Source organism: Amborella trichopoda, chromosome 3 (genome assembly GCF_054954075.1).
Source record: "Amborella trichopoda isolate Santa Cruz 75 chromosome 3, AtrichopodaSantaCruz75HAP2 v2.0, whole genome shotgun sequence".
NCBI lineage: Eukaryota > Viridiplantae > Streptophyta > Magnoliopsida > Amborellales > Amborellaceae > Amborella > Amborella trichopoda.
The window spans coordinates 6280761-6307821 of NC_142338.1; the positions used below are offsets into that span (position 1 = coordinate 6280761).

At 35.6% G+C, this 27061-nt stretch overlaps 1 protein-coding gene across 16 annotated transcripts; it reads right to left on the reverse strand.

Annotated features, from left to right (window-relative positions):
* Positions 1–214: 214 nt before the first annotated feature.
* On the reverse strand, positions 215–26406 carry LOC18439978 (exostosin family protein). 16 transcript variants are annotated; one of them, XR_016052857.1, is made up of 16 exons: positions 26237–26406; positions 25507–25926; positions 22237–22330; positions 13466–13652; positions 13040–13298; positions 12522–12725; positions 12360–12446; positions 12128–12262; positions 5958–6071; positions 5367–5614; positions 4955–5035; positions 4570–4801; positions 3762–3860; positions 3463–3648; positions 2516–2709; positions 215–988 (listed from the first exon to the last, which is right to left on the reverse strand). XR_016052857.1 is itself a non-coding variant. In XM_088863095.1 (15 exons), the coding sequence occupies exons 5-15, from the start codon at positions 13066–13068 to the stop codon at positions 2596–2598; spliced, it is 1521 nt and encodes a 506-aa protein (XP_088719221.1). In that variant the 5' UTR covers positions 13069–13298; positions 13466–13652; positions 22237–22330; positions 25507–25926; positions 26237–26406; the 3' UTR covers positions 2237–2595. The 16 variants fall into 16 exon arrangements, 7 of the variants coding, with proteins under 7 accessions (XP_088719221.1, XP_088719224.1, XP_020526337.1 ...); XR_016052856.1 differs by lacking the exon at positions 215–988 and adding an exon at positions 2237–2338; XR_002281906.2 differs by having other exon boundaries at positions 25507–26406.
* Positions 26407–27061: the final 655 nt, after the last annotated feature.

Below are 27061 nucleotides of genomic sequence, written 5' to 3' on the forward strand. Positions count from 1 at the left end.
CAATTTCTATAAGTTTCTTACAAAACATTACCATTATAATCAATGGATTGAATCCTTTGGTTATCCTCACAAACCCTACATCATTATTGCTTTCCATCAAGACCTTAGACCTCAAATATACCCAGATTGTACCTATTCCACCCAACATCCTTTAATTGAAACCATTGCATGGTATGATTCTAATCTCCTGAATCACTAGCTACTTCAAACAGAATTATGGAAAGAATTGAAAATTCTCATATGCTATATTAATAGAATCCAGCCAGAATAGATTCCCTTAGATATGTATACAAGAAATACAGTATGGACTGATGAAACACCCAGAGGAGCGGCATTATTACATCAGTTACACATATGGCTTGTTGATCATCCCCCTCCCACAGAAACACCAACAGACAGTTCCAGTGATGATACATACATTGGACCCTCTCATAACCCGTCTATTCCTTCTTCACCAAGTTATGATTCTGACGGCTATCCTCTCAATTATGACACATATTGAGCAGAGTCACTGTAGCAGAAACACTGTAGCAGAGTCACTGTAGCAGTAGCATTGTTCAGCACTATTTTGTCGGCAGCACTGTTCAGCACTATTTTGTCGGCAGCACTGTTCAGCACTATTTTGTCAGCAGCACTGTTCAGCACTATTTTGTCGACAGCACTGTTCAACACTATTTTGTCGACAGCACTGTTCATACCTGCCACCTGTCACTGTACATTACCTTTTTACTGTTCATAAGGCCATCTGTCTTGCCCAACTAGGTTTTTTTTTTTTCTTTTTTGGAATCCAGATTTCAAGTCCAGCGTCTATATAAAGCCTCTTTAGACATTCGAAATGGCAGAGCGCTTCTAAAGCCTCTCAGCCTAGTTTTGTTCTTTGGGGTGTACTTCGTTCAAGTTTCACTTCATCTTTTGCTGCTTCTTCTTTTTATGCCTGGAAGATCTTTCCACATCCATCTACTCTTGTATCTTGTTTATAAGTGTGATCCTTAGAAGTTTATAAAATTATATTTTATCAAAAAAATGTTTTTAATATTTTTATAGGTGCACCACAATGAGGAGATGGCACCTACCAAATTTCATATTCATACAATTTATATCAAAAAATTAAAAATAAATTACTCTAAAGTATCAGATCTAAGATTAAACAGTAAGTGGCTCACTTGATCAAAATTAAACGACTGGATGGTAGGGGAAGCATAGATCTTCTATATTAGAGAGGAAGTATATAAACCTTTCCCTATTTTGTTTGAGAAGAGAGGAAAAAGCAGTGTTTGATTGTAAATGCAGAACATCATTTCCCCTTATTTAATGGTTGGATTCCTTTTCCAACCATCAATACCCAAATAGGAAAGAAGGGAAGATTGAGATTTGCTCCAACACAATCATCTTCATCATCAAAACCCTTTCCTAACTAATTGTGGTCGATTATACGAATCCTAAACCGCTATTCTATTCTATTAAAGCAGATATTGTAAGTTCAATATTCATAATAAGTTTTGACAAAATTGTATGCTGGCTGCCCACCTAACACAACCCAACCTTTCTACCAAGGCAGAAAGTTTAAGGTCCTCAACCTTCTTAAGCCTTCATTCCAAGACACTCTTACGACTAAATTATACACTCACTCCCCCGACAAAATATTGCTCAACCGCATGCATTAAGATCACCTTTATATATATATATATATATATATATATATATATATATATATATATATGTTATGATGCTCACACTATGAAGTAATTTATCATTACACTCAACAAATTTATACACTTATATACCCTTGTTTTGTACATGGAGCTTTTTTTTAGTAAGATTATTTTTCGTCATTAGAAAGGGTATAACATTACTCACATAGATTATTAAATGACACTGGTGTACTCTATGCGGGAGATGTCACACCCCATGTCGATAACGTCACCACCCTCTTAATTACCAAAAATACTCTTATTAAAAAAAATGCTCCATGTACAAAACAAAAATAAAAGTGTCTAAATTTATTGAATACAATGATAAATTACTTAGTGTGAGCACCCTAACATAACCCATATATATATATATATATATATATATATATATATATATATATATTATTCCCTAAAATGATCCAAATCGGTACCTGCTCCTACAGTAAATGCAGGCTGTCCACTTGATGGATAATTAGACCTCGGTTTTTAAGAGCTCAACATATATTTTTTTCCCTCGGAATTATTCAACTCGCAAATCAAAGACGTTTTGCAATTCAAATAATACAATCCTCATAATTGGGGGTTTTTGCCTGATAACAGTAAGTGTTCAGCTTATTCTTGCAGAGAGTACACTCTACGAATAGTCCCTACAAAACATTATCCAAAGACATACAAATATGAATAAGGATGTCGATCGTTTGGTTAATGATTACAGATTAGAGTTAAGGTACACGTCGGTTACTCAGATAAAAAATCGTGCAGTTAAGCATTCAATATGGGCCGCAACAATGAACTGCAATCCAAATGGGTGATAAAAACAATACCTGGCAAGGCCATGTATGAGAATAGAGATTGTAACATGAGATAAACACTCTAAACAATGCCGTTTCGGCCGCTGCTCTCTCTATACTTCCTCAAAATTGTAAACTCTTGAGCAGGTCTTTGGCAGTCCGTAGTCCCTCTCTCGAGGCCGAAGGTTTTGCCTCCAAGGGTCATTGTGCAATTTGTAGTGTAAACTCTGTTAATGACATAGATGTTAGCTTCAAAATTTTGTGGAACTAGTACCAGAAAAAGATTTTACGCAGCACCTTAATTTCTCTTTTGATAAATAAATAGTATCATATACATACAAAGCCTTCATTTCTAAAAAGGTTTTGTTAGGCTACACCACTGACCCTTAAAGTGCTAAACATTTTTGGATACTAAAATACCCTTGAATTGCAATACAAAATTTTTCAAATAAGGGTATTTTTGGTCATTTAGAAAGGCAGAATGGATATTTTTATAAAAAAATAATAACATTCTATTAGTAGTTAAAAACAATTAATGCATCTTGTGGGTGATGTCACACACCATATCGGTGATATCATTGTACACTATTGTTAATAAATGTTTTTGTTTCTATTTGGAATTTCTAGTTTATCCTTGACTAATTACTTAAAATTTCCCTAAACAAGAAGTTACCATACTACAAGATAAGGGTATCTAAAGGTCTAAAAATGTTGAGTAGGGTCTACACCACAAGTGGTGTAGCCTAACAAAACCCTATTTTCCTATGAATGGTCAGTCAACATTTTTATTTTCCCATGAGTGGTTAGTCAACATTTTTATTTTCCTAAATTCAGTGAAGTTTTGGTCATTGTTTCAAACAACGAAAGCCTGATTGAAAAGCCACTATACATAAATAATTGTCTATCAAGGTACTGAGGTGTATGCAATTGGATGTATACTCTTTTATGATCAATAAGTAGTGAATTATACAAATGGAAACCTGTATAAATGTAGAGAAGACATCATCTTCTACTAGTTTTGAGAACTCCTGACCCCAATCATACTCAGAATCATACATTTCGGATTGCCTATTAGCCTCGAGCATAACAGAATCCCGATAAAGAAACCTTTGCCAAATGTTTTGTACATTTGCCAACTTCAATTCTCTTTCTGTTTCATTTATTGCCTGCAACAGAATGAAAGCATTAAGAAAGTCTCTCTCTCACCATTGCAACAAATAAGTTGCATTTATTTTCAATGCTGCATTTATTTTCAATTTCCAGGTAAGAAAAGCTTTACCCGCAGGATATTAACCATATTTGGGATATCATTCTCATGAATACGAACAGCAAAACTGTCAAGATTGAGCATGTTCTCATAGGGCAAGAAGATCCCATCCTGCAATAATGGAAAACAGCTAATCAACAACAAATCATCTGGGTAAACTAACAAAAGTATATATGTGGAAATAATACTTAATAAATCCAGAAACGCCACCAAAATCAGGAAAGCATGCCATACACCAATGCTGCTGTGCATGGAATATAACATACACTGAAGGCGCATGGTAGAAAGATAGCATCACCATCTTTTGCAGTTTACAGTTGTTAAGAGATTAACAGTACCAAGGTGACCATCTGTCATCGGAATTACAGTTAATCTCCATTGACCATTACTGGGAACGGATGGCGGATGTCCCACCATATGTATTCCATTCAGAAAATGATAGAAATGAAGCATGCTCGTATTCATGTACTTGGTACAATTTGAGAATGTAAACCCTCTTAACACAAAGATATTCAAATCTTTTATTCAAAATCCACTGCTCATGTTTTTTAATTTTTATGCCTAACCATGGACAATTTTGAAAGCGACATACCTTTTTTAATTAAAAAATAACCATTGGAAAAAATAAATATACAAAGTCCCAAATTCCTTCACCTGACCATGGAAAGAATAGGAAAGCCAAATAAAATCCAATCATAAACATGACTTGCATCATAACAAACAAGAAATACAAATGGCTCCGAAAACAAGAACCACCACCACCACCATGACCAATATTAAATGTTAAATAATAAAAATATTATTAATTATTAAATATCACCTGAATAATAACTGGAATACACCCTTGTAGAACACTATCCTCCATGCGACCACTCCAACCATCACCAGGCAGAACACCACAAAAGATGGAACTTGCCAGATCTCCATGGTAATTATCTGAGCGCAACGGTGAAACAATCACATCTGATGCATGCTGTTCTCCCAACTTGCCTGCTTTGTTTGGAGTTGAGCCAAATTCTGCAGCTAATTTCTGCCTTGTACCCATACTATAGCTGAAATATTGTGGACAAATCACAAGAATCAGGAAAACAGGAGTCCTAAATGATTTCTTTTTTTTCTTTTTGATAATAGTAATTGAAGCAACTAAGTTAACATGTAAAAAAATTTGTTGTGCGAGAGAGAGAGAGATGTATCAGGTTAGGTACGTGTTTTCAGGCCGGCTATCTGGATACGCAGGTCCCAAATTCCCATTAAAATAAAACAGGGTTTTTCGCTCTCCCAATGGTCTGCATGAAAATCAATTTCATATCAATTTCAACGCTTAAAGGAGTAAGCAAAGTATACTACAGTCCAATGGATTATGAAAAAACATTCCATTTTGGTCATTAGCACCTAATGAAATGCGGATTGTGGTGGAGAGAGAGAGTGATCCACCAGAACAGAAGATGACCCCAATGGTAGAATGCACTATCTGTCATTCTCCATCGCTTCATACGATGCTGATAATCCCAAAGGCCTATGGTTTCTGTAGGCCACTGGATTACAGTACACTTCCCTAAAAGGGTAATCAAATGGAACAAACCTCAGCCTCTCTCATAGCATTATCTAGAGCAATACCTGGCCCATAATTTGGATTTGAGGGCAAAAGGATCTGGCATTTTCCATGCAGGGAGCACAAGATCCTTTTCTGGGACAAAGCATGGATGGCTTCCTCTTCTCTCAATAGGAATATGGTCCCAATTGTCAGCAAAATAAGCTGTTGTTGAGTAGTTGTGCTTTGAATTTGTGTTTCCCCAATGCACTAACATCATGCTGCTCCAAATCTCATTAGGGGCAGAGCAAGCACCTTCATCCCAAGAAAAAAACTGCCTTCAAAGGAGGCAAGAACAATGTTAGATTACATGGAAGAGAAGCATGCAAGGTTGTAAATGATAGGAAAGTGTATCATGCACAGCCTGTGCATATTATCCAAACCCGGAGATCCACCACCCACTGTCCTCATCAGAGAATTATGCCAATGAGATGCAGTTTGGATAGCAACACAATTGAAGTGATATGGAGGAAATATAACTGATCTCCCCCATCCATCATTGTGGTTGGATGGTGATGGTATCTGATTGTGTAAACAGCCAGTGCAAGAATTTTCCTGAGCTGCTATTGCTCTTCCTGTCTTTTCCTCAAAAACTATTAAAAAACTCTGGATCATACCCATATATGGTCTCTTCCAGCTGACCGATTCCAGTATGGATATTGCTCACGGATATGTTCATATGCCCTCTTATAGTAGTCCAAATTTAGGAAGCTCCTAAATCCTCCGAAATCCTGAAATTTTATTACATGTTGATGTCAAATTCCATAGCCTAAACATAAAATATAAACTACTTATAATATGCAAAAGGACAATATGCAAAACAGAGTACAAGTGGAGTCCAGGCCCCTGTGTGTAACCCTAAATAACAAGGAATGGGCTTATAGAAAATTTGGGGCACTGAAAATTACCGTGTAACTTCTTGAACTTAAATTTTGAGAAAATCAATGGGAGCATATTTTTTACCACTCAACTTGTTTAATAATCCACCCAACAATGTTTGTGGTCAAATCAATTCCATAGTGTTACAAGTCATGTTCAGGGTGGGCACAGTCAAAAGCAGTGGTGTATAATTAGAAAAGTGAGTGGCCAAATGTGCTCCCAAATTAATGCTGAAAACCTATGATAAATTTCATATAGCATATTACCAATGAGTAATTATATAAATACTGGTTCAGGATCTGAAAGACGATATCCTCGACAAATAGTTTTCTTCCCAATCAATAAGTACATGAAAAAACAGCCAGCTAAGATAGCTAGGATGAGCAATCAATTACCAAAAAGAAAAACATTAAATCTGGACATCTATACTTAGACAATATCCTTTAAAGATTAAATTTATATTTTTTTTAATTAAAAAAAAAAAACACAGCCAGAAATATTGCTATGAAATAGATGCAAAACTCCTGTTGGGCAAGGGCGAACCCTACGTTGGAGCTAAGTAACCTCGAATAAGACTAAACGTGAACCATTCAACAGGTTTGATGATGCCCAAATTGGTCCTCAATCTCAGAATCAATAAAGTAATCCAAGACATTTCTCAGTATTTAAAAATGAATAGGAGTGCATCTTAAACTTAATTTTGAATGTCTTATACTTCCTAAGAAGTTGATGGAATAAGTTTATCACCTAGAAGAATTGCAAGTTGCCGTACGTGAGGGCCAGTTTGGATGTAAGACTTGTCATTCTACTCACCTAGAAGAATTGCAAGTTTTATTGAGCTAAGTCTAAATAACCGACCCCAAAAGTTGGGATAAGGCTTGGATGATGTTGATAATTAAGCTAAGTCTAAATATGTTGCTATTTTATTTTGTTGTACCCATAAACAGTTTTGTTGCAGAGGAAGGGAGAGAAAAATAGATCTCTCGCCTCTTCCTGCAAAATTAACCCCTATATAATATTACTCTGAATCTATTCTCTCTCTCTTCCTTCTCCAATGGCTAATTCCAAGAAACCCTGAGGGGCTCAAATCAACCATCCTGTAGATCTCCCCACATCAAACTTCCTAAAATCTTCCCATACAAATCCCTTCAATGACCTGAAGCATGAAAACTCCACTAATGGCTGAAACCATTACCTTCACTTCTGACAAAATTGTACAACTTCAGGCATAGAAAACACAATTCCTACAATTAATAGTATTCTCCAAACGAAGAAAATTCAGGCTAAGGGAAAAAATGTTACCCCAGAAATCATTGTAAGCAAAGTGGTTTGGCTCTTAGGAAACTAGGGTTTTGAAGATATCTTCACTTCAAAATGTGGACAAAAGAATTTATAGTTTGGGGTTTTGTGTAGCTGGAAATTTAGATTTCTACTTACCCACCAAAAAATAAATAGAGAAATTGGATTATCTATTGCCCTGTTATGTAGTTGGTCTAATAAGGATGAGGACTTTAAACTTTCGCTCAACTCGTCCCAAGCCCGAGTAAAAGAGGTAGGTTGCATTAGGTAGGCCACCACCTCTTTTAAAATGTGGACAAAAGAAGTTACAGTTTGGGGTTTTGTGTAGCTGGAAATTTTAGATTTCTACTTACCCAACAATAAATAGATAAGAGAAATTGATTTATCTATTGCCCTGTTATGTAGTTGGTCCAATAAGGATGAGGACCTTAAACTTACTCGTCCCAAGCCCGAGTAAAATAGGTGTGTTGCGTTAGGTAGGCAGCCAACATAAAACTTTGCCACATCTTATCATGAATCCTAAACCTATGTTAATGTAGATGCCGTTCCCTTTAAGCAACGTGCTGCACCACCCGGGTAAAGTGAGGGTATGGCCCTTGATAGAGAAGAATGGAAGAACAAGATTCACGTAGCCGACCCCAAATAATTGGGATAAAGCTTGGATGATGATGATACTGACGATGATGATTGCCCTGTTATGTGGTATGTAATGCAATATGTAACAAGCTCTCTTTCTCTCTTTAAAATGGGTGGCTCTCGCTAAATTGGGTGCTCAGACTGGTATCTAGAAACGTTTGCAATGAGTTATCCGGTTGTGATTCAGAGCCAGTGAGTTTTCTTGTTGTGGGTCTGATTTTGGTGAGGAGTCATGTTGTTCATGCATACAGAAGAAAAGAAGCCTTACCAACTATGTTTTCTGAAAGATCACGGCCATGGTGATTTTCTTTGAGACCCGGAGCAAATAAAAGGTAAGCGTGAGAGAATGGCTGCAATACAAACAATAGCATTGATGGGGATGATAAGCTTCATCTCTGTGTCTCCATGATTTCTCTAAAGACAGAGAGAGAGAGCTCTTTTTCCCCTTACATGTTGAAGAGGACACTAAAGAGAGAGAGCGAGAGAGAAAGTGTTTTATGGTTGGAGGGTTTGAGACAGGTGTGTATGTGCATGTGTGTGTGTGTGCATGTGTGTGAGTGTGTGTGTGTGTGTGTGTGAGAGAGAGAGAGAGAGACAGGAGATTGCGGTTGGAGGGTTTGAGAGAGAAGGGGTGAAAGACAGTTGTGGTCGGGGGTTTGAGAGAGGAGCCATGATTTTGAGAGAGAGGCCCAATATGCCAAAAAAACATTTAAGTCTGTAGAATTTTTTTCAGATGGCAATTTTGGCATGAATGTAATAGGTTTTCTAATTGGCATCCAAAAAGCTACCAATCATCCAAGCATATCCAAACCCTAGGGGAAAAAAAATGTATTTGTTATCCTAAAAATTTACAGTTACATCCAAACAGACACTAAAGAAGCTATAATACTTGGACATATTTAAGGCTCACTAGGTATGCTAAGATTGACCTATCAATGCTGATGCATGATGAGGGCGCTTAAGATGTAAGGCGAAAAAGGTACTTTCTGGAGGTGACAGACCAACCTATGAATCTAAGAAATCTGACACCATTCTAAATAAAAAACCTAAACCTTCAATGCCATAACCACTCCAAGACCTCCCGTCAAGAAAATTATCAAACCAAATCAGTTCAGAGCTAGATTGACAAAGGCATTATAGACAAAGACTAAAACAATCAAACTCTAATAATATAACAAATATCGATTTCATCAAATATATTAACTCCCCCATCTTCTAACCAATCAGTGACATAAACCAAAATCACATTATCTCTACAATCATGGAACAAGGTTCCAATCACAGTGTCCCACGAAACCAATGATCCAACTTACTCTACCATTGTCGATTTCTGTCTCCCAATATGAAACAAAAAATAAAACATCTGAAGTATCTGCAAATGGCATTCAATGCCAGCAGAGGCCAAATTACCTGCCATACCATTTAAAACTAAAACCCATACCCACATATTATTATTCTCTCTTAACAATGTTCCTGATATTTTCCATGAAGAAATTGGCAAATCCAGTTGAGTTATTCATTCAAATCAGATCAGTATTCAGTCAGCTACCCAGATATCCCTGACTCTTTCTCTCTCACACACATGTGCACACGCACTACTATATACATCTATACGTCTACATCATCATCATCCGAGCCTTATCCCATATAACATTGCATTAGGATCATGATAGAGATCTGGGAAAAGTTTTACACTAGCCGTCAACCTAAACACAACCCTCCTCCTTTCTCATTCCGGCTTGGGGCTGGCCATGAGGGAGTTATATCTATCTATATATCTATCTATCTACCTATATGTGTGTATGTTTGTGTCCATCTCTTTATCTCTTTATCTATCTATAACTAAACACTAGCATACAAACATATTAACTAAATATATTAAGGTACTAAGTATGATATGTAATGAACCATAGTTCAAAAGTAAATATAGGTATTCTATATCATCTTAAATGGTTGATACTGCCACATCTATCAAAAATTTCAAAAATTGAAAGTCTAAATATTCTTCCAACTGCCTAACATGTTCAAAATCACTTCCAACAAAGAAAATTAAAGCCTTCAACAAATATCCCTTCAAAAAGAAGTGCATGGTGCAGAACTCCACAAGAAACATGTAAAAAATACCCACATTTGCCAAATCCAGGGCACATCACAGCATAAGTCAATTGAAATATGAATTCGATTTCAAACAATAGACATTGAGATCCTAAGAAGTTCACACCATGAAATGGAAGAAAAACGACTGAAAAATTGACACAGAAGCAAGTGGTATGAATAAAGAGTTCGATTAAGTTGCATATTATCAATTCATTTTCGACATTTAATATTCTAAGAAAGTTCATACCTTTCTATGGTGTCTAAAAGCTTGACACAAAAGCATGATTTGTGAATGAAGACTTGATCACAATCCATAGGTTCAATATCTTTAAAGTTATAAATAGACTTCATTACCATTCGAAATAGTGAGCTCATAGTTATCGGAATATCTCACCCAAGGTCGTAATTCTAATTCGGAATTCCGGTTCCGTGATTCCGACAAGGAATCTTCACGGAATCCGATTATATGAAGTTAAGAATCTCGATTCCCTATTTTAGAAATCTTGATTCCAAATGCATAGAATCTCGTTTCTAATATTTATTGATTCTCGATTCCTTAATTGTTGAATCTTGATTCTACATTTGTTGAATCTAGAATCCACATATACTTGATTCGATTGCTTTCTAATCCAGATCCTTGAACATTAAGTACCGCAATTTGTAGATGCAAGAAATCACGAATTAATCAAACATCGAATCTTGCTTCCACCTGCATTGAATCTCGATCTAACTGTTTTAGAATCATAATACCACAAAATCAAATATTAACGTTCTAGGTGCACAAATATGTGATTCATGGATCGATTCAAATATTTATGGATTTTGATTTGAGTTATCTAGAGATGTTTGTCTCCCATAGTTCATATGTGCTCCGAATAATAATCCAATAAATGCATTGTCAAAGTATTAGTTCCATAAATCAGTTTTCAAATGCAAATGTCTAGAGTTAAGTTCTTAACAAGTATTATTCCAATATCTTTTGCAAGTAACAAAGGCAAGTATAACTTGCGCATTAGAGCATTAAAATTAAGAGAACTTGGCCTTCCAACGTTAAAAATTGAATACTCCATATCTTTACCCGCAGTATCAAAGGCACATGCTACAACATCCTGGTACAAACAAAATTCTATTTTGAACTATAATAATGAAATCAAAATTACATTTTAAAAATACATGAGATAATATTCGCATATCTCGTAGGCAATTTTCCGAAGTGGACTACGAGTGTCTATAAATTGGACCCTACTTCTAATACTGTGACTGGGGCTCAAAAGTTAACACATTCACTTCAAATCCAAGGAACCCTTCTTCAAGTCTTAGAGACCTCTAATCTTGTTTGCTTCATAAGGTTCTAAGTTGTGTTACAAACTCGATCCCATAGTGTTACAAATCTCGATAGCCAGGTGGGTCGAAACTCAACTCCAAACTGACATGAATCTTGACTTTAGATACATTAGAAACTTGATTCCAAAGAGGTCGGAATCTCAATTTTATATATGAAGGAATCTCGATTCCATATGGGCTAATTCCAAATAGGTTAGATACTCGATTCCAACGAGGTCAGAATCTCAATTCCATATATGTAGGGACCTCAATTCCATTTAGGTCAAATCTTGATTCCTATTACGTAGGAATGTCATTTCCGACAATTCCCTTTGTACTTACATCGATTCTAAAAATAAGATTCTCCTAGCTAACTGTGATTCCAATTCTTAAAACGATTTGGAATCTCAGGCGGTTCCAACAACTTGAGTGAGCTGTCAAAAAAGGAACAAAAAAACTAAGGTAGAAATGAGTCTCTTAATAAATGGTATTTTAAGAGAAAATGATCACAAAATGACATGCTTTATGCGTATAATGCAAAGCAAACTAATACCTGCATACCCAAGTGGGGTGCATCGTCCGCACGAGTGATCAAACATGAATCAAGCACTGGGACATAATAATAATCCGCTTCTTCACCATTTGTTGTCCTATAAGGGCTGGCCAAGATGCTCTCATAGAGTGCCATCTGTAAAATGAGCACAGAGAATGCCCAATGAACCCAATTGTAACTAGATTTTCCCAGTATCAAATTGGAAGTTCCATCTCTACAATAAAATACATACCTGAGCTCCATACAGCTGGTCTGTCCATAGAGTTTCGTTCTTTTCACCGTATATTCTATTAACACATTCAAATTTGTAATGTCGGCCCTGCACCATATAAAAAGTACATTAACAACCCCAAACCTGCTGATCAGTATTTTTCAACAAGAGTGCCAAACCAACCTCAAGGAGATGACTATTGAATTCTGCAGGCAAATCATAGACATATATAAGAGGCCTTTTCTTTTTCACAGCAGCGACAAGGTTAACAGAGCCACCATTATCTGGTATAGTAACTGTTGCTGGGCGAAGCCAGTGGGGCCATTCTTTTGCAGACGATGAAATTGAGGGTACACTGCAGTCAATCCCATACCAGCCACTGTGGCACTAAAAAGGACACCAAGAAATGATCAGAGATGCTCAATTCAAGCAAAACAACACTAATATAATGACTTTCACTCAGTTTACTTAGGGAATTCCCCAGTGCAACAGGTGAAGTTATAAAGAATGTAAGTGAGCAAATTACTTGAACAATTACATAAACAGTCTAATAGCTTGAGATGGTTCCAAATTTCATTACTGAAAGAACAAGCACATTATAAAGAGAAATAACCAATTGCTATTTTTCTATTATTTCTACACTTGAAGGAACCTGGAACATGTCATATGTCTAGGTAAGTATAAAAGTTAAAATGACTTACTTGACAGAATCCACCACGACAGTGTCCATGTCCAGAGCACTGGTTTATACAACTGCATAATGAAGGAATCTCACAAAATTGTCCCCACAGACCATCATATTTACAATCACATTCCTCTTTGTATCGAACCTTTTTTTTATATGCATCATCTGGATCCACATTACACCAGCCAGCTTTGCTGCTATTACTTGTAAAAATATTTTCCAGGTCAGCTTTTGTCCAGTCAACTATTTTTGGGCCACCAGGTGTTGTAGGTAACCTGTATTGTTCTCAAATTTAGGAATAAAATCACCCCTATTCTTTTATAGAATATAGTACAACATCTTTTTATAAGCAATAGGTTATGATGTCTCATGGTAAGAATATGATGAAGTATCTATCATTTCAATAATTATGTGAAAGAATATATAAGAAAAGCCAACTTACGTCACTCGAAAGCCACATGCCTCTGCCACAGGGCGATTCGGATATTTTGTTCCTTCTCCACAGAAGCACATTGCTCTTGTTGTATCACAATACGCAGAGCAACTTGAAACAATCCATGGTCCATATGGAAACTCGGAAGAATTTGGCAAGTTGCAATTCATGTGTAATCTCTCAGAGCAGTCTTCCCCTATTTATCATAATGACGTACTTTTAAATTTTAATTACTTCGCAATTCAACACCTCAAATATATAGTGGACAGAAACTCATGCCTCAATAAATGAAAGCATCAAACAGAAGTCATGAAGCTAAGAATTACTCTCATACACAATCACACTTGCTGAGAGAAGTATAGTTTTGCCAAAAAGATGACCTTACATACAATTATTTGTCTTTCTTAGAAACGAACTTCTATGACGTTGCACTTTGCAAATATCCATCTTCGCTCGTAATCAGGAGTTTAAAAAAGGCCAACCCGGACAAAGGTATCTCTAGACAGTGGTTTAAAAAACGGATCGGTGCTATGGATCGAGCACCCCAAAAACCCATCCGAATCAGTGAATCAGTGCTTCGGATCGGGAATCGGCCGAATCGGTCGGATTCGGCCTTAAAAAAAATTCAAAAAAATTATTAAAAATCATTATAAATGTTGTTTTTTAGGAATCCAATAAGAAATGCAAGTACTACATTAATAAATTTTATTTTTTTGCATCAATATACGAATATTGAGATGTTCTTTTCCTATATGAAGATTCTCATCAAGCATTTATTAAAACCTAACTAAATACAATATTACACATTGAAATTAGAATTATTGGTTCGTATTTTATTATTTTATCATCGTTTTACTATACAAATAAGAATAAATTTGAAATTTGTCTTTCAATATCATCTAATTTAAAAATCTAATTTACAACTATAACAAAAAATAATACATTGCATAATTTATAATGTAAATAAATTATTAAATAAAATAAAAGATTTGATTATCATTGTAATTAGTATAATTATTAATTACAATATTATAATAAACGTGATTAAAAAAACAAGGGTATGAGCCTCACAAATAAATAAATATAATGTATAATAATTAGAGTTGATAAAAATATAGAATTTAGTAACATAAATTTGCAATCATATTTTAATAAAATTAGGAAAATAAATAAAAAAATTCATATTTGCAATGTTAGATAATTGATAAAGCAATTTGAAATAAATTCTAAAGTGGTATGAGCTAATGTTATTTTTCTCTCTTAAAATATCCCATAAACTAGTATTTTTTTTTAATGTTCAATAAACCAATATTAGTATTATTTTTTTATTTTTTTAATATCCTATGAGCTAGTACAACAATTTCATATAATTATTTTAATTTTTGTAAATTATTATATGGAATTTTATTTTTATGTTTGTATATTATAAAATATATATATATATATAATTAATCTAAACAAGATTAAATATTAAAAATAAATAAATATATTTAATCTTAAAAAGAATTATAGACCATTTTATTTTATAGATGTCCTTGTATAAGAGAGAAAGATCTATTTATAGAATCCACCCATCCCTACCTAATACAAACACCATAAATAACTTGGAACAAATTATCACCACCATTTAAAATAAAGTGCGCCTTAATTTGGAGCAATGTTGGGCTATGAGAATTATCCCACATCAAAGAGATGTGAGACGAAAAATGCATATATAATGAGTTGCAACAACATATCTAGCAAGGAATTGTTTGGGAATAGGGCCTCGTGCAAGGTGCCAAGGTCCACCATGTGAGGCTTGTCCACGGTTCGTGACATCAGTATGGCAATTCAAATGTTTTTTAATAATAAAATGGCACGGATTGCCGAATCCCATTTTTTCCTTGGAACTGGGACGGCTTGGGGGATACCCGATCCGGATCACCCGATTTCAGATCGGATCGCCGATTTTTCCAACACTGTCTCTAGATACCCGACTAGGCGATTGCCTGGAGGTAAGCGACCGCTAGGGGTGGAGGTGTCTCTAGGCACGCGAGTATGGGTGAGGTGCTGCCTAGGTGGGCACCTACCGCCTAGTCCAAGACAAGTATCTTGATCCCATCTTCTTCTTCTTCTTCTTCCTAAATATATTTATACATTATCTCACATAATATTATATTTAATAACAGTATTAAGGTATGTTTGATACGCTCAAAATATATTTATATTCTAGTTTACTGCAATATTTTAATTTTCCCAAATTCAATATAGCCAAAATAGTGTTGATAGCTCCAAATTAAATCCTATAGTATTCGAATATAAGACCCCAATATCAGTATCCCCAAAAAATAGGTCAGACTTGAATTTTATAAGATGTGTGCAAAAAAACTAACTTGCGGGTTAGCATTTTTCCATCAAAAAATTCAGCGGATCAACATTTCCTCTCTCTAGCTTCAAAACGCCAACCTCTCAAGCCAAAGACCCCCCTCTCTCCCTTTATATTCCCCAGATTCTCTCTCTCCATTGCTAGAAACCTGCTCTTACTCATATGTACATGCTCTCGCAGCCTCATTCTCTCTCTCTCTAAGATCTCTCTTTCTTCTTAAGTTGATTGGGTTTTCCTCTCACCCTGCTCACAACTTCTCTCTCTAAACCCTCGTTCATCTTAGGATGACTGGGCTTTTTCTTTTATTTCTATTTTATTTTTAGAATAACAAGATCTGATTAGGATCCTAAATAAATACAAGCAAGATCATCAAGACCATTCATGAAAATCAAGCTCAAGTTGTGATCAAGTTTTTATTTTTCTGTCAGCTGCAGAAAAATCAATGCTTTTCAGTTGATTCAAGCTCGAGTTCTTGTTACTCTTGCTGCAATTGTTTCTTGAATCTTGCATCCAATTTCTGATAATTTTTTGAATCTTTTTTAAGTGAATCAATAAATTTACACCAAAAGCAGATTATTAATATAATTCTCGCTGCTGATTTTTTCAGCAGAGAAATCAGCGATTATTTGATAATTTGATCATGATTTAGAGATCATTATTTCTGCTAATTGTATCTAAAACATGTATCCATGTCTAGAGAAAGCATTTGATTAATTTAGATCAAATAACATGATAAATCTACATCAAGATAGGATGAATTCTCTGCTATTTTAGAAGCAGAGAAAACAGCAGCATGATTCTGTATTTTTGGTCGAATTTTTGCATGAAAATCATCATGCTTAAAGGCGTTCTTGTTCATAAATCATTAGATTGATGTTCCCAGGATCTAGTTAACCAGTTTGAAAGAGTTTAGATCTATATAATGATCAAATTCGATCGAACATGTTTCTGGTTTTTCAGTAGCAGCACCAGCATCCTTCTTGTGATTTGATCATGATTTCACATGAAATTCATCATGCATATATGTGGTACCTGTTGATCAAACATTTGATAAATATTGTTGGATATTATTGATCCATTTTGGAAAGATTTTTAGATCAGTTTTTGCATTAAAAAAGATCAATATGCTGCTGATTTTGTATCATCAGTGTCAAAGACAGCAGAATAAAATATTTTTAAAAATTATTATTATTTATTACCATAGAATAACATATTTTTAGATCACGTGATCAACTGGTTCGGATGTTTTGATCCAATAGTGTTCCATAAACTCTTGAATACTTAATCATGTTTTGATTGATTCCATGGAGTTTTGATGAATCAAAAAGTCAAAAACGAGAATCCCACGCTGCTGAATTTTTGCATCAGCATCAATAACTTTCTCTCCCTTTCTCTAGCTATCTCTTTCTTTCTCTCCTTTGGGTTTGTGTTTCTGTAGATTATTGATTTGCATGCATATTTTATATGTATAATGTCTATCTTTAATGGTGAGAGAGAGTACAATTAGGTACAAATTAAATACTTGCCTAATAAGGAAAATCGACAAACTCTGATTTCCTTTTTAGCCAAATAGAGATTTCGAATCTAAGAAAAGCATAAACTATACAATAATATATAATCCAAATATATGATAAGCCGGCAATACTTTTATTCAGATTTCCCAAAAATTGAATATTCAGATTTTGTTTTGCTAAGCGTGTGTAATGTATGCTATATAGTACCATAGTAAATTAGTAAATTTGTACTTTACAGAAGTATTACTATATATTATATATCACATAGTATTTTATAGTACCACAGTAAATTAATAACATATTATAAGGCTATGGTGCTATCATATTAGTAGTATAATCTATACCACTACTACATAGTACTTAGGTAGAGCGGAGGGGTAGATGATGAGTCTCTACTCTCTCTCTCTCCTATACTCTCCCTAATTTTATATAATACTATTATCTCTACTAAATATTATACAGAAAGAGAGCGATTGGTAGATGATCTCTACTCTCTCCAACTTTCCACTTGCTTTTTATATCTATACAATTATATATAATATAATATATAATATATATTATACATATAAGACACATATATACTAACCACCTCTCCTCCCCCTCTCTCTCCTTTTTTGGGGTGCCTAAGTCATGAGGCAGTCACCTCCGCTTTTTTAACATTGCTCTTGATCACACAATCTCCCAGTAAAAGTGCACATCTCCCTCAAATACCTAGGCCATGAGAAGACAACTGAGATAAGGTTCAAGGGAAGGGACAAGGACGTGTCTTATACTAGCCACCCCTCCCTCTCCTTTTTTGGGTTGCCTAAGTCATGAGAAGGTTATCTCCGCCTTTTTTAACATTGCTCTTGATCACACAATATCCCATTAAAAGTGCACATCTCCCTCAAGAAGACAAGTGAGATAAGGTTCAAGGGAAGTGAAAAGGAGAGATCCAGGTGTATAGTCCTTCCAGTGAGGAGCTTACTAGGTCACATTACTGTGGTGTGTATAGGATGTTGTCGGCAGAAAAGGAAGAGACCATCTGACTAACATGGGCACTATGGTTCTGTCGACCCAAGGATTAGGGAGCGAGTTGCATTTTATGAGGAATATATTTGTAAGATAGGAAGTTTAATGTTACTCAGTCCATAAGAAGATGTAATTGCATAAAAACGTTCATTATGATGTCCCCTCTGAGGAGGATAATGGGGTGATAGATGCAACTACAGCTTTCATTTAAAATTATATTCTACAAATAAGGCGAGGGACCAAGGATGGTGGCCTCACATGTGACAATATTCTGGAACAACAGGTTTGTTTTAGCAAAAAACTTCGAGGAGATGACGGGTACAGGTAATTTTTGTATAGGGTAGATATAAAATAAGGAGCTGAATGATTTTACTGTGGCATTTCTTTCAGAAGTATTGGGCTGCTGTCATGGGTGCCCTCATGAAGACTTTCCATGAGTTTTCCATTAGGGTGTGAACTAGTAGGAAATTGTAGCAATATTCACAATCTTAGTGCCAAAAGCTGAGAGGTCAGAGGACCATGAACACTCTAGCCAATAGATTTCGTAGGCTGGCCAAAGTCGAAGAGTTGATCTCTCACCTCAAAAGGTGCTTGCGCAAAAAACCAGAAGATCTTGAATAGCATTCTAATGGCACACACATGCTTGAAAGTGCTGGTGTACATCTTGGGTAGAAATTTCATCATCATCAGAATCATCCAAGCCTTGCCCCAATTATTTGGGGTCAGCTACATGAATCTTGTTCCTCCTTTCATACTCTCAGTAAGACAATATAGATTCAGGTCTTCAGGACACATGATAAGATGTAACAAAATTTTATGTTGGCTAGGTAGAAATTTCATGGTACTTAAATGCTCACTATCATCTAGGCAGGGACAGGTAGATACGAGGCCAATTAAAATGTTACTTGGGGCTTTCTTGGCCGTTTTCTAGGGGACTTGATGTATGTTGGAAAACAGATATAGATGACACCTTGAGTCTCCACCATCTGCTTATCTATACGAGTGAATGCGACTTCAAATGGAGACTGATACATGAGGACCGGCTAATAGTAGTTGGTTTTGCTATCGTCATAGAACTCTTCATCTACAAGACCAATATGATGGCAAATACAGGGTTGATTTGAAGATATGAGTTTGCTGAAATACTTCCGTGGTGTTGAAGTGGACAAGACTGCTGTAAACTTATACTTTTCCAGTATAAGTATTCCTTAGACATGTTTTCTCATAGTAGCATGAAGGATTGCAAACCCGCAATGACTCCTGCACCTATTCTTCAGAGACTAAAGGAGAAGAGGGTGAACCTGTTTCTGATCCACAACAATATGACACTAGTATTAGTTCCCTCCAGTACCCGACACTCACGCAATCTGACATTGTTTTCACAGTGAAATAGGTTTCCCAGTTAATACATGCACCATATTCTATTATTTTTGGAGGCAGTGAAATGCATACTTCAATAGAAGTACTAGTAATGACATGATGTATACAAAAGAAGCTTCCTTTAATCCTCTCAGTGTCATTGCCTACGCTGATGCACATTGGGCTAGATACCCAGAATCTTATTGTTCCATATCTAGTTGTGGTGTGTTTTTGGGACAAAACTTTGTTTCATGGAGTAATGAAAACAAAAGGAATTGTGGCTATATCGAGCATAGGGCCAGAATATAGGTCCATAGCAGCAATGTAGTTGCTTGGGGAGTGCAGGCAGTAGTGGGAGTGGGAGGCGACACATTCAGGAAGCTCCCCAGGTCAGGAGCGAATTCCGTACAATTTTTAATTTAATTAAATAAATATTAGAAATTTTATTAAAATTAAAAAATTATTTAATCTCTCAAAATATAATAAAAAATCCGCACAAAAAAAGGACAATTAAAAAGGTAATAAAATGTAATTCTTTATTAGTTAAATTTTCTGATTCATAATCAATAATTTTCTATTTCTTTGAGTTGTAGTATATGTAACAATAATCCCACAAAATACATTAAAAAAATATCAGGATGAGGCACATCGGGATAAGGATAACTACACAAAGTCGCTGATTTTTTTAATAAAAATCCGATTTATTTACAATTTCATACTGTCAACATCCAAAAGCATATCAAGCTGCTTTATTTGCAATTTTACACTTCACAACATGCAAAAGCATTAGAGACAGAGCATTATTGCAACTAAGATCTAAATGAATAATCTTCTTGACCTCTTACTGACACTTCGAGTGGCTAGGAGTGATCAAATTCGAGATCGCAAAAAGTGGGGATTGAGATCACATGGAGATTTCCATCCAGGAGCACTGAAGCAAGATAATGGAGTGACATCTAATTTAGGAGATCCCAGTAATTTTGGGCAGAAAGTACTGCCGAAATTTTTTGGAGTCAGACATCTGCTAATAATACTTGGTCAGAATATCTCTAGATTGCTCTTTCATTTTAATAACATAATGCCATTTCGATTCTCTCAATTCAGTACATTTCAGGAAAATGAAGCAGATTGATTGATAAACACTTTGTGACAGAGAAAGTGAAGATCAAGAAATTGAGGCGAGATTCATTTGTACGGATAATCAAATCGTGATATCTGCACCAAGGAGCTCAAACGGATTCGACATTGATTTCTTAAAGCCAAGTTGTCCATGGTAGAAACCACAACATAGCTTGCTGGGGCTAATAGCAATATAATACATGGGCTTTGTTCTAGTATTTGTTGTTCATATATGTGTATTCATGTAAGGACCCGGTTTCTATGCGGCCAAGCCCCCATATGTAGAAATGCGGGCCTATTAATAACTCTATTTTTGAGGTGGATTTTTTTACTTAACTTTTAAGGACATGTAATCTCTAACATGGAGATCATGAATATGAAAAAATAAGTAAAATTTAAAAATTAAAAATAATACTTGTAGTAAGAAAACATTTGGACCATTAGTTTCTATTGTTTTAAAATGGAACACCTACTTGCATCCATCTTTAAGATGGATGCTTTACACTTTTTAGACCGCATATGTAGTCATACGTTCCAGCCCACATAAAACAATTTTCCTTCATGTAATATGTTGTAATATCTCATGTACATGAAGGGCATAACAGTGTATGTATAGTGTATGTATGTGTGTGTGTATTTCAAGGCTACACCAATCTATTGGTGAATATGCCTTTTCTAAATAAATTTCCAAACAATTTATTCCTAATGTACTCTTTTGATTTATGAGGGCATTTTGTGGTCAAAACTTGGTCAGCAGGAAACTCAATATTCGCCCTTAAGGTGGTGTAACCAAGAATAACTGCACACAGATGCGCACGCGCGCACACACACAGAGACCACACACAAGCACACATACATAAATATAATGGGGCCACATATAATGTCTCACTTTTCTTCTTCTTCATTTGATAACATTGTCACAGCCACAACTTCACAGCTTGTGACATTTGACATGTTCAATTGCAAGGAACACAAATTGGTTCATTTTTTCCTACATGTGTCTAGGCATCTACCTGCATGTCAGCTTACATGCTGCAGGCAGAGAAGTGTGGTCAATTTCTGTACCATGGCCATTGTTCCAAATGTCTCTTATATGCATCTGTGTTGTGTTTTATTATCTAGGGGCACTGATATGATTATCACTGTATAGTTGTACTTAGATGAAACTTCTTAAAAAATTTAAATTGTACTTATATGAAAATTCTAGGTCTAAGAAAGGTGATGACCTTAACTTTCCCTTAACTCGTCCCATGCCCGGGTAAAAGGGCTGGGTGGTGTTAGGTAGGCAGCCAACGTAAAAGTTTGCCAAAACTTATCATGAATCCTGAACCGACAATATCTGATGATGATGAAAATTCTATAAAATTTTAAAACAAATATTAACAGTAAATAATCGTGGAGAACATACTAACCAGCATACCCGTGGAAGCACCTACAATGTCCCAAATCCTGATTACAAATGCCTTGACCATTACAATCATTGTTGCAGCGCTTCCCCCCAATTGTCTACCAACAAAATCAATAATTTCATGAGCGTGAATAAATAATTGGTTACAATAGAGAAAACACCAGAACAATGGATTATGATTCTATGCATCACCATATATGGCCTAACTGTTAGCATCGCATAATTAGTAAAGGTCATAGATCCTATTAAATAAGTGGTAGGCGCCATTGAATACTACTCTATAAATCCCTAGTTACCACAGCTTCTATAAAACTAATTAAGAAAGAATACAAGTTCATATACTGCAGTTGACTTGATCAGCTGATGAACACCACAATTAAAACTTCATCAGCCATAATGCATAGATAGGAAATAAGAAAGAGCAAATGCATGCCTTTTTCCCCTTATAACAGACATATTTGACTTATGTAAAATTTCAACAGCCATGTATTCGAATATGCCACGACTTATCGGAAGTAATACATAAAAACACATAATCATTAGAAGAAAATCTGAACTGGAGCAATTACTGAATATAGATCAAACATATAACAGAAACAAATCAGATCTCCCACCATGCCACCCCACACTGGAAAAAGAAGCCAACCTAACATAATGGGAGAAAAAAAAAGAGGAAGGCAAAAAAACACAAAATTGTAGCTTCAAAACACAAATATGTATCCTCTGAGGTCCACCTTATGTGTTCAAATTGATACCAAGGTCAATGCATGCATAAGTAGCAAGAAAAGATGCAGAAAAGAGACGCAAATAGTATATAGTTCATCTAACACATACTCAGTAAGAAGGGGAAATTTATCAAAATACACCGAAGAAATTAATTATTTAACATTCCATCCATTCGTCACTTAAATGCCATCCATTTGTCACTATTCAATTCAAGATGACGTGCTTTTTCGTGGGTATTTTGAAATTAAAGCAAAAGTTATGGGCAGTTCAATTGTTAATCTCTTGTGGGTAACTTGATAAATTTCCCAAAAAGAAAAGGACTATAATAAGATAACAAATAAAAAAAGATATCTATAGCAGAGTAATTAAGGACATGATTATCAGCAATCAAAAACTGTCAAAAACTTTACCAACGAAAAGCCTAAGCATTGCTACCTGCTAAAACTAAAAGAGTAGAATTCAATATTGAGACACTCGAATGTCAACTATTGAACAGGCTGTCGGTTTAAGAGGCGCGTCCTTAGAACAAGATATAACTATAAAACACTGAGAATGTCTTCTTTACAGCCCGTGTTGACATCAACATTGTGGATATTGAATCACAACAAGAAAGCCACATTCCAATTTCACTCTTTCATGGGGCAAACTGAGAGCTCATGGCACCACGAGAATATGACATGACAGTAAATTCAGCAAACTCAGCATTCCATAAAAGATCATCATTTTTTTCCTTTTTGAAATGTTGACTGTCCCTATAGAATCATTAATTTGTAACATAAATCGAACAACAAAAGAAAAATAAAGGAACCCAAGGAACAAGAACATATGGATGACTGAAACAGCACCCCTAGCGACACACTTGCTGCCCCAAGGGACCATGAGCATTGCCAGTTCTGAACAAGCAACATATTTCAACACATCCTAATTTCACAAAAGAAATACATATTTCCGCAAACCCAATCCAAACCCTCTAAAGGCCTGAAGAGGACATCATCAGAAGTGCAGTAGTACAGGATATCCGAAAAAGCAAAGAGGAATAGTGGAGTTGGATTATTTCCTACAACCCTTAAAATCGACAGAATTAGGGAATATACAACCATATGTGTGTGGTATTCTGTCAAAAGAAGAACACAAAATTGCTGGAAAACATAGGAATTGAAGGCATGTGCTCTATGTAAAAAACGATACATGTAGAGGAGGAAGCAGCAAATGGATTAATCCCCCTCGTTTTCAAAGAAACATGCAATTGTTCAACAATGTTCTCACCTTATTCAAAAAAGAAAAATAGCAGAACAAAGGCAGCCCAAAGATGTAGAGCAATATACAGAAAAGCCAGTACAAAAACCCTGAAGAATTAGGTCAACATGGCCTAGTAGGAAAGAATTGTGTATTATTGAACAGGCTGCAATGTGTCAGACATCTGTGCACAGGAGCACCACCATATTACAGGATTCTAGAATCTGACTCTAGAATTATGATGAACCACTCAGTCAAAAAAGATACATGGTTCTAGAATTATGATGAACCATCCAGTCTTGGTCACAAAGGTTGGAAGCTCAGGACCAGTTTGTACACTCATAGCGCATGTGATTTTATACCACCAAAAAACATCAAGTTTTGAAACAGGAAGGAGAATTCAACTGATATTACTGGGCATTGTTGGACAAATAGTATCAGCACCAGCGGAGAAGAATAATTGGGGTCCCTTGGTAGTTTGCAAGCATTTCTCTCCTTTTTATTCGTTCACTTGGTCTATAACTTCCACTTTTAAGGTAATGAGTCGCAGATTAATGGTGAAACTCTTGTGAACTCATGTAGGTTCAACTTTATTGCAACAACTGACTGGGTTAATGCCCTGCATTCAAAACTCATAATAAATAGGTATAATTCTCATCCCATTGGCCTAAAACTTCCACTTTAATGATAATAAGCCCAGGATTAATGGTGAAACTCTCCTTAACTCTTGAAGCTTTGTGGATGTCCTAGACTCAAAACTCTTTGGTCAATTAACATGAATATGATCCACAGGGAAAAGAAAATTTCCATATACAATAGAAAGGAAAACAAAAGAAAACACAATAAACTCACCCCTACATCTTCTAATACCAAGTTCATCATATGCATAATTACCATTTAGCAGGTGAAGAAAAAAGAAACAAAAACAAACATATTAAAAAAAAAATTGAAAATTATCGTGTCCAAGTTTGTCTAAAACCTATACAGAAAAGAAATAAAAACAACCGGTAATTTAAGAAATATAAAAACCACACATTGTGCCAAAGCAACACATGGCTCAATTAACAGAAAACAAAATTAATAAAAAGGGTCAGCCCAAATTTTTAGAAATTCTAATCATATGCTAAAATTGAAAAAAAAGAAAAAAAAAAGGTCTAATATCTAGATGCTTATGCGAATCTAATTTTCCATAAGTCTGAAGATTTGATAACCTTTTTATCGAATATTTAAATAATAACCATGAATAAACGTGGAAGAAAAACAAATTTTAAAAACAAACACAAGCATCATTTCTTTTTACTTCATGCTATACCTCATTGACGTAAACCGCCATCGCTATTGAATCACACCCAGAAAACCATCTTCCAATTTCGCTCTTCCAAGGTGCACCTTTGTAGCTTACAGCTCCGTGAGAATCCGGCATAACATTAAAATCAGGAAAACTAGAATTTCCCACTGATACATCATGTGTACTATTGACTGAAACATAACTAGCATTACTTGAAACGTGTGTACCGCCGATCGGAACATGTGTATCATTGATTGAAGGACAATAATTACGCCCTTGCTGCCCATTAAAGAATTCAAAAGAGGAAGGAACCAGAGGGAATAAGAACATATGGATAACTGAAACTAATACAACTAAGGAAACAATGGATGCCACAAGGGACCAAGAACATCGCCATTTTTGAAGCGGCAACATATTTTTAGAAATACCTCCTGTCAAAACTCCCTGTAAACCAAGAGAACACATACAGTAGAGGCTCAACAACAATAGAAATCTAGAAACTACGGATAAAAAAGAATTGAGCTGGATTAATTCTACTCAAAACCTTCAGAAAACAGAGAATTGACAAGTTTTACAATCAATTCTCCATGTTCTGCTAGAGAATAGAGAGTGAATTGTTAGAGGCATATGCTCCATCGAAAACCCCAGAATTGCAGAGATGGAAAAATAATGGAACTGGACCAATCCCCCTTGGGTTCAGAGAAGCATAACATTACCATTTTTCATAATTACAGCGGTATATAAAATTAGTTACCACGCTTTCCAAGAAACCAGGGATACAGGGAATATACACAGGACACAGAGACCAGAAACCCTAAAAAAATTGGTCAACCGAAGCCACCATGGCCACAACGGGAACGTTCCTTGTTTGAATAAACTAAGGGCCTGAAACGTGCCATACACCTGTACGCTCAATCACCGTTTTTACAAAAATCTCGATTCCAAAATTTATCGGTAAACCCTGGAATAACCGGAGGAACCAAGCGAACACATGGCCCAATAGAACAGAATCATGAGAAGCCATTAAAGACGGTCAAGGTCAAGGTCAAGAACATGGAATCCAAAATGCGAACCATTAAACCTTACAATTACCACGCAGAATAAATTGATATTAATTAAAGCCATTAGAGAGGGTCTAGGCCATAAATGGTTGAAAAAGCTCGAAGATTCTGAGCAAAATATCAAGGGGAAAATGGAATAAAACAAAAATTCAGTAATCAAAGCCTGCAACTTTCTGTCACCGATGGACCCGTCACTGTCCGCTCAAGCAAAATGGATTTCGCGCCGAAATTTCGGAGGATAAAATTTTGGCCGAAATTAAGTTTTCCGAAGGTAAAAGTACCATCTTGATGTAACTGGATTGAAAAACCTACAATAACTCGGTGTCAACCTTATACTGTTGGAGTGAGGTAGAGAAGGTTGTTCCTATATTGGAAAAGCCTTAAATCTATCATCTCAATCCAGATTCATAGACATGACAAAAAAGATGTTTTTAGTCTTAAAAATAGTTAATCTTCTGACACATTATATGGACAATCTATTTTCATGATTTTCAAGTGTTTATATATCTGTTTGATGT

What these genes read in the sequence shown, in the direction of transcription:
- LOC18439978 (XM_006850132.4), bottom strand. Translation starts at nt 25,947, where the DNA reads ATGTGTTCTCTTGGTTTACAGGGAGTTTTGACAGGAGGTATTTCTAAA. An exon ending in CACCCCACTTGGGTATGCAG is followed by an intron (nt 6,072 to 12,127) that starts GTATTAGTTTGC and finishes ATAAAATTTCAG; the next exon opens with GATTTCGGAGGATTTAGGAG. An exon ending in AAATCCAAATTATGGGCCAG is followed by an intron (nt 5,036 to 5,366) that starts GTATTGCTCTAG and finishes ATTTTCATGCAG; the next exon opens with ACCATTGGGAGAGCGAAAAA.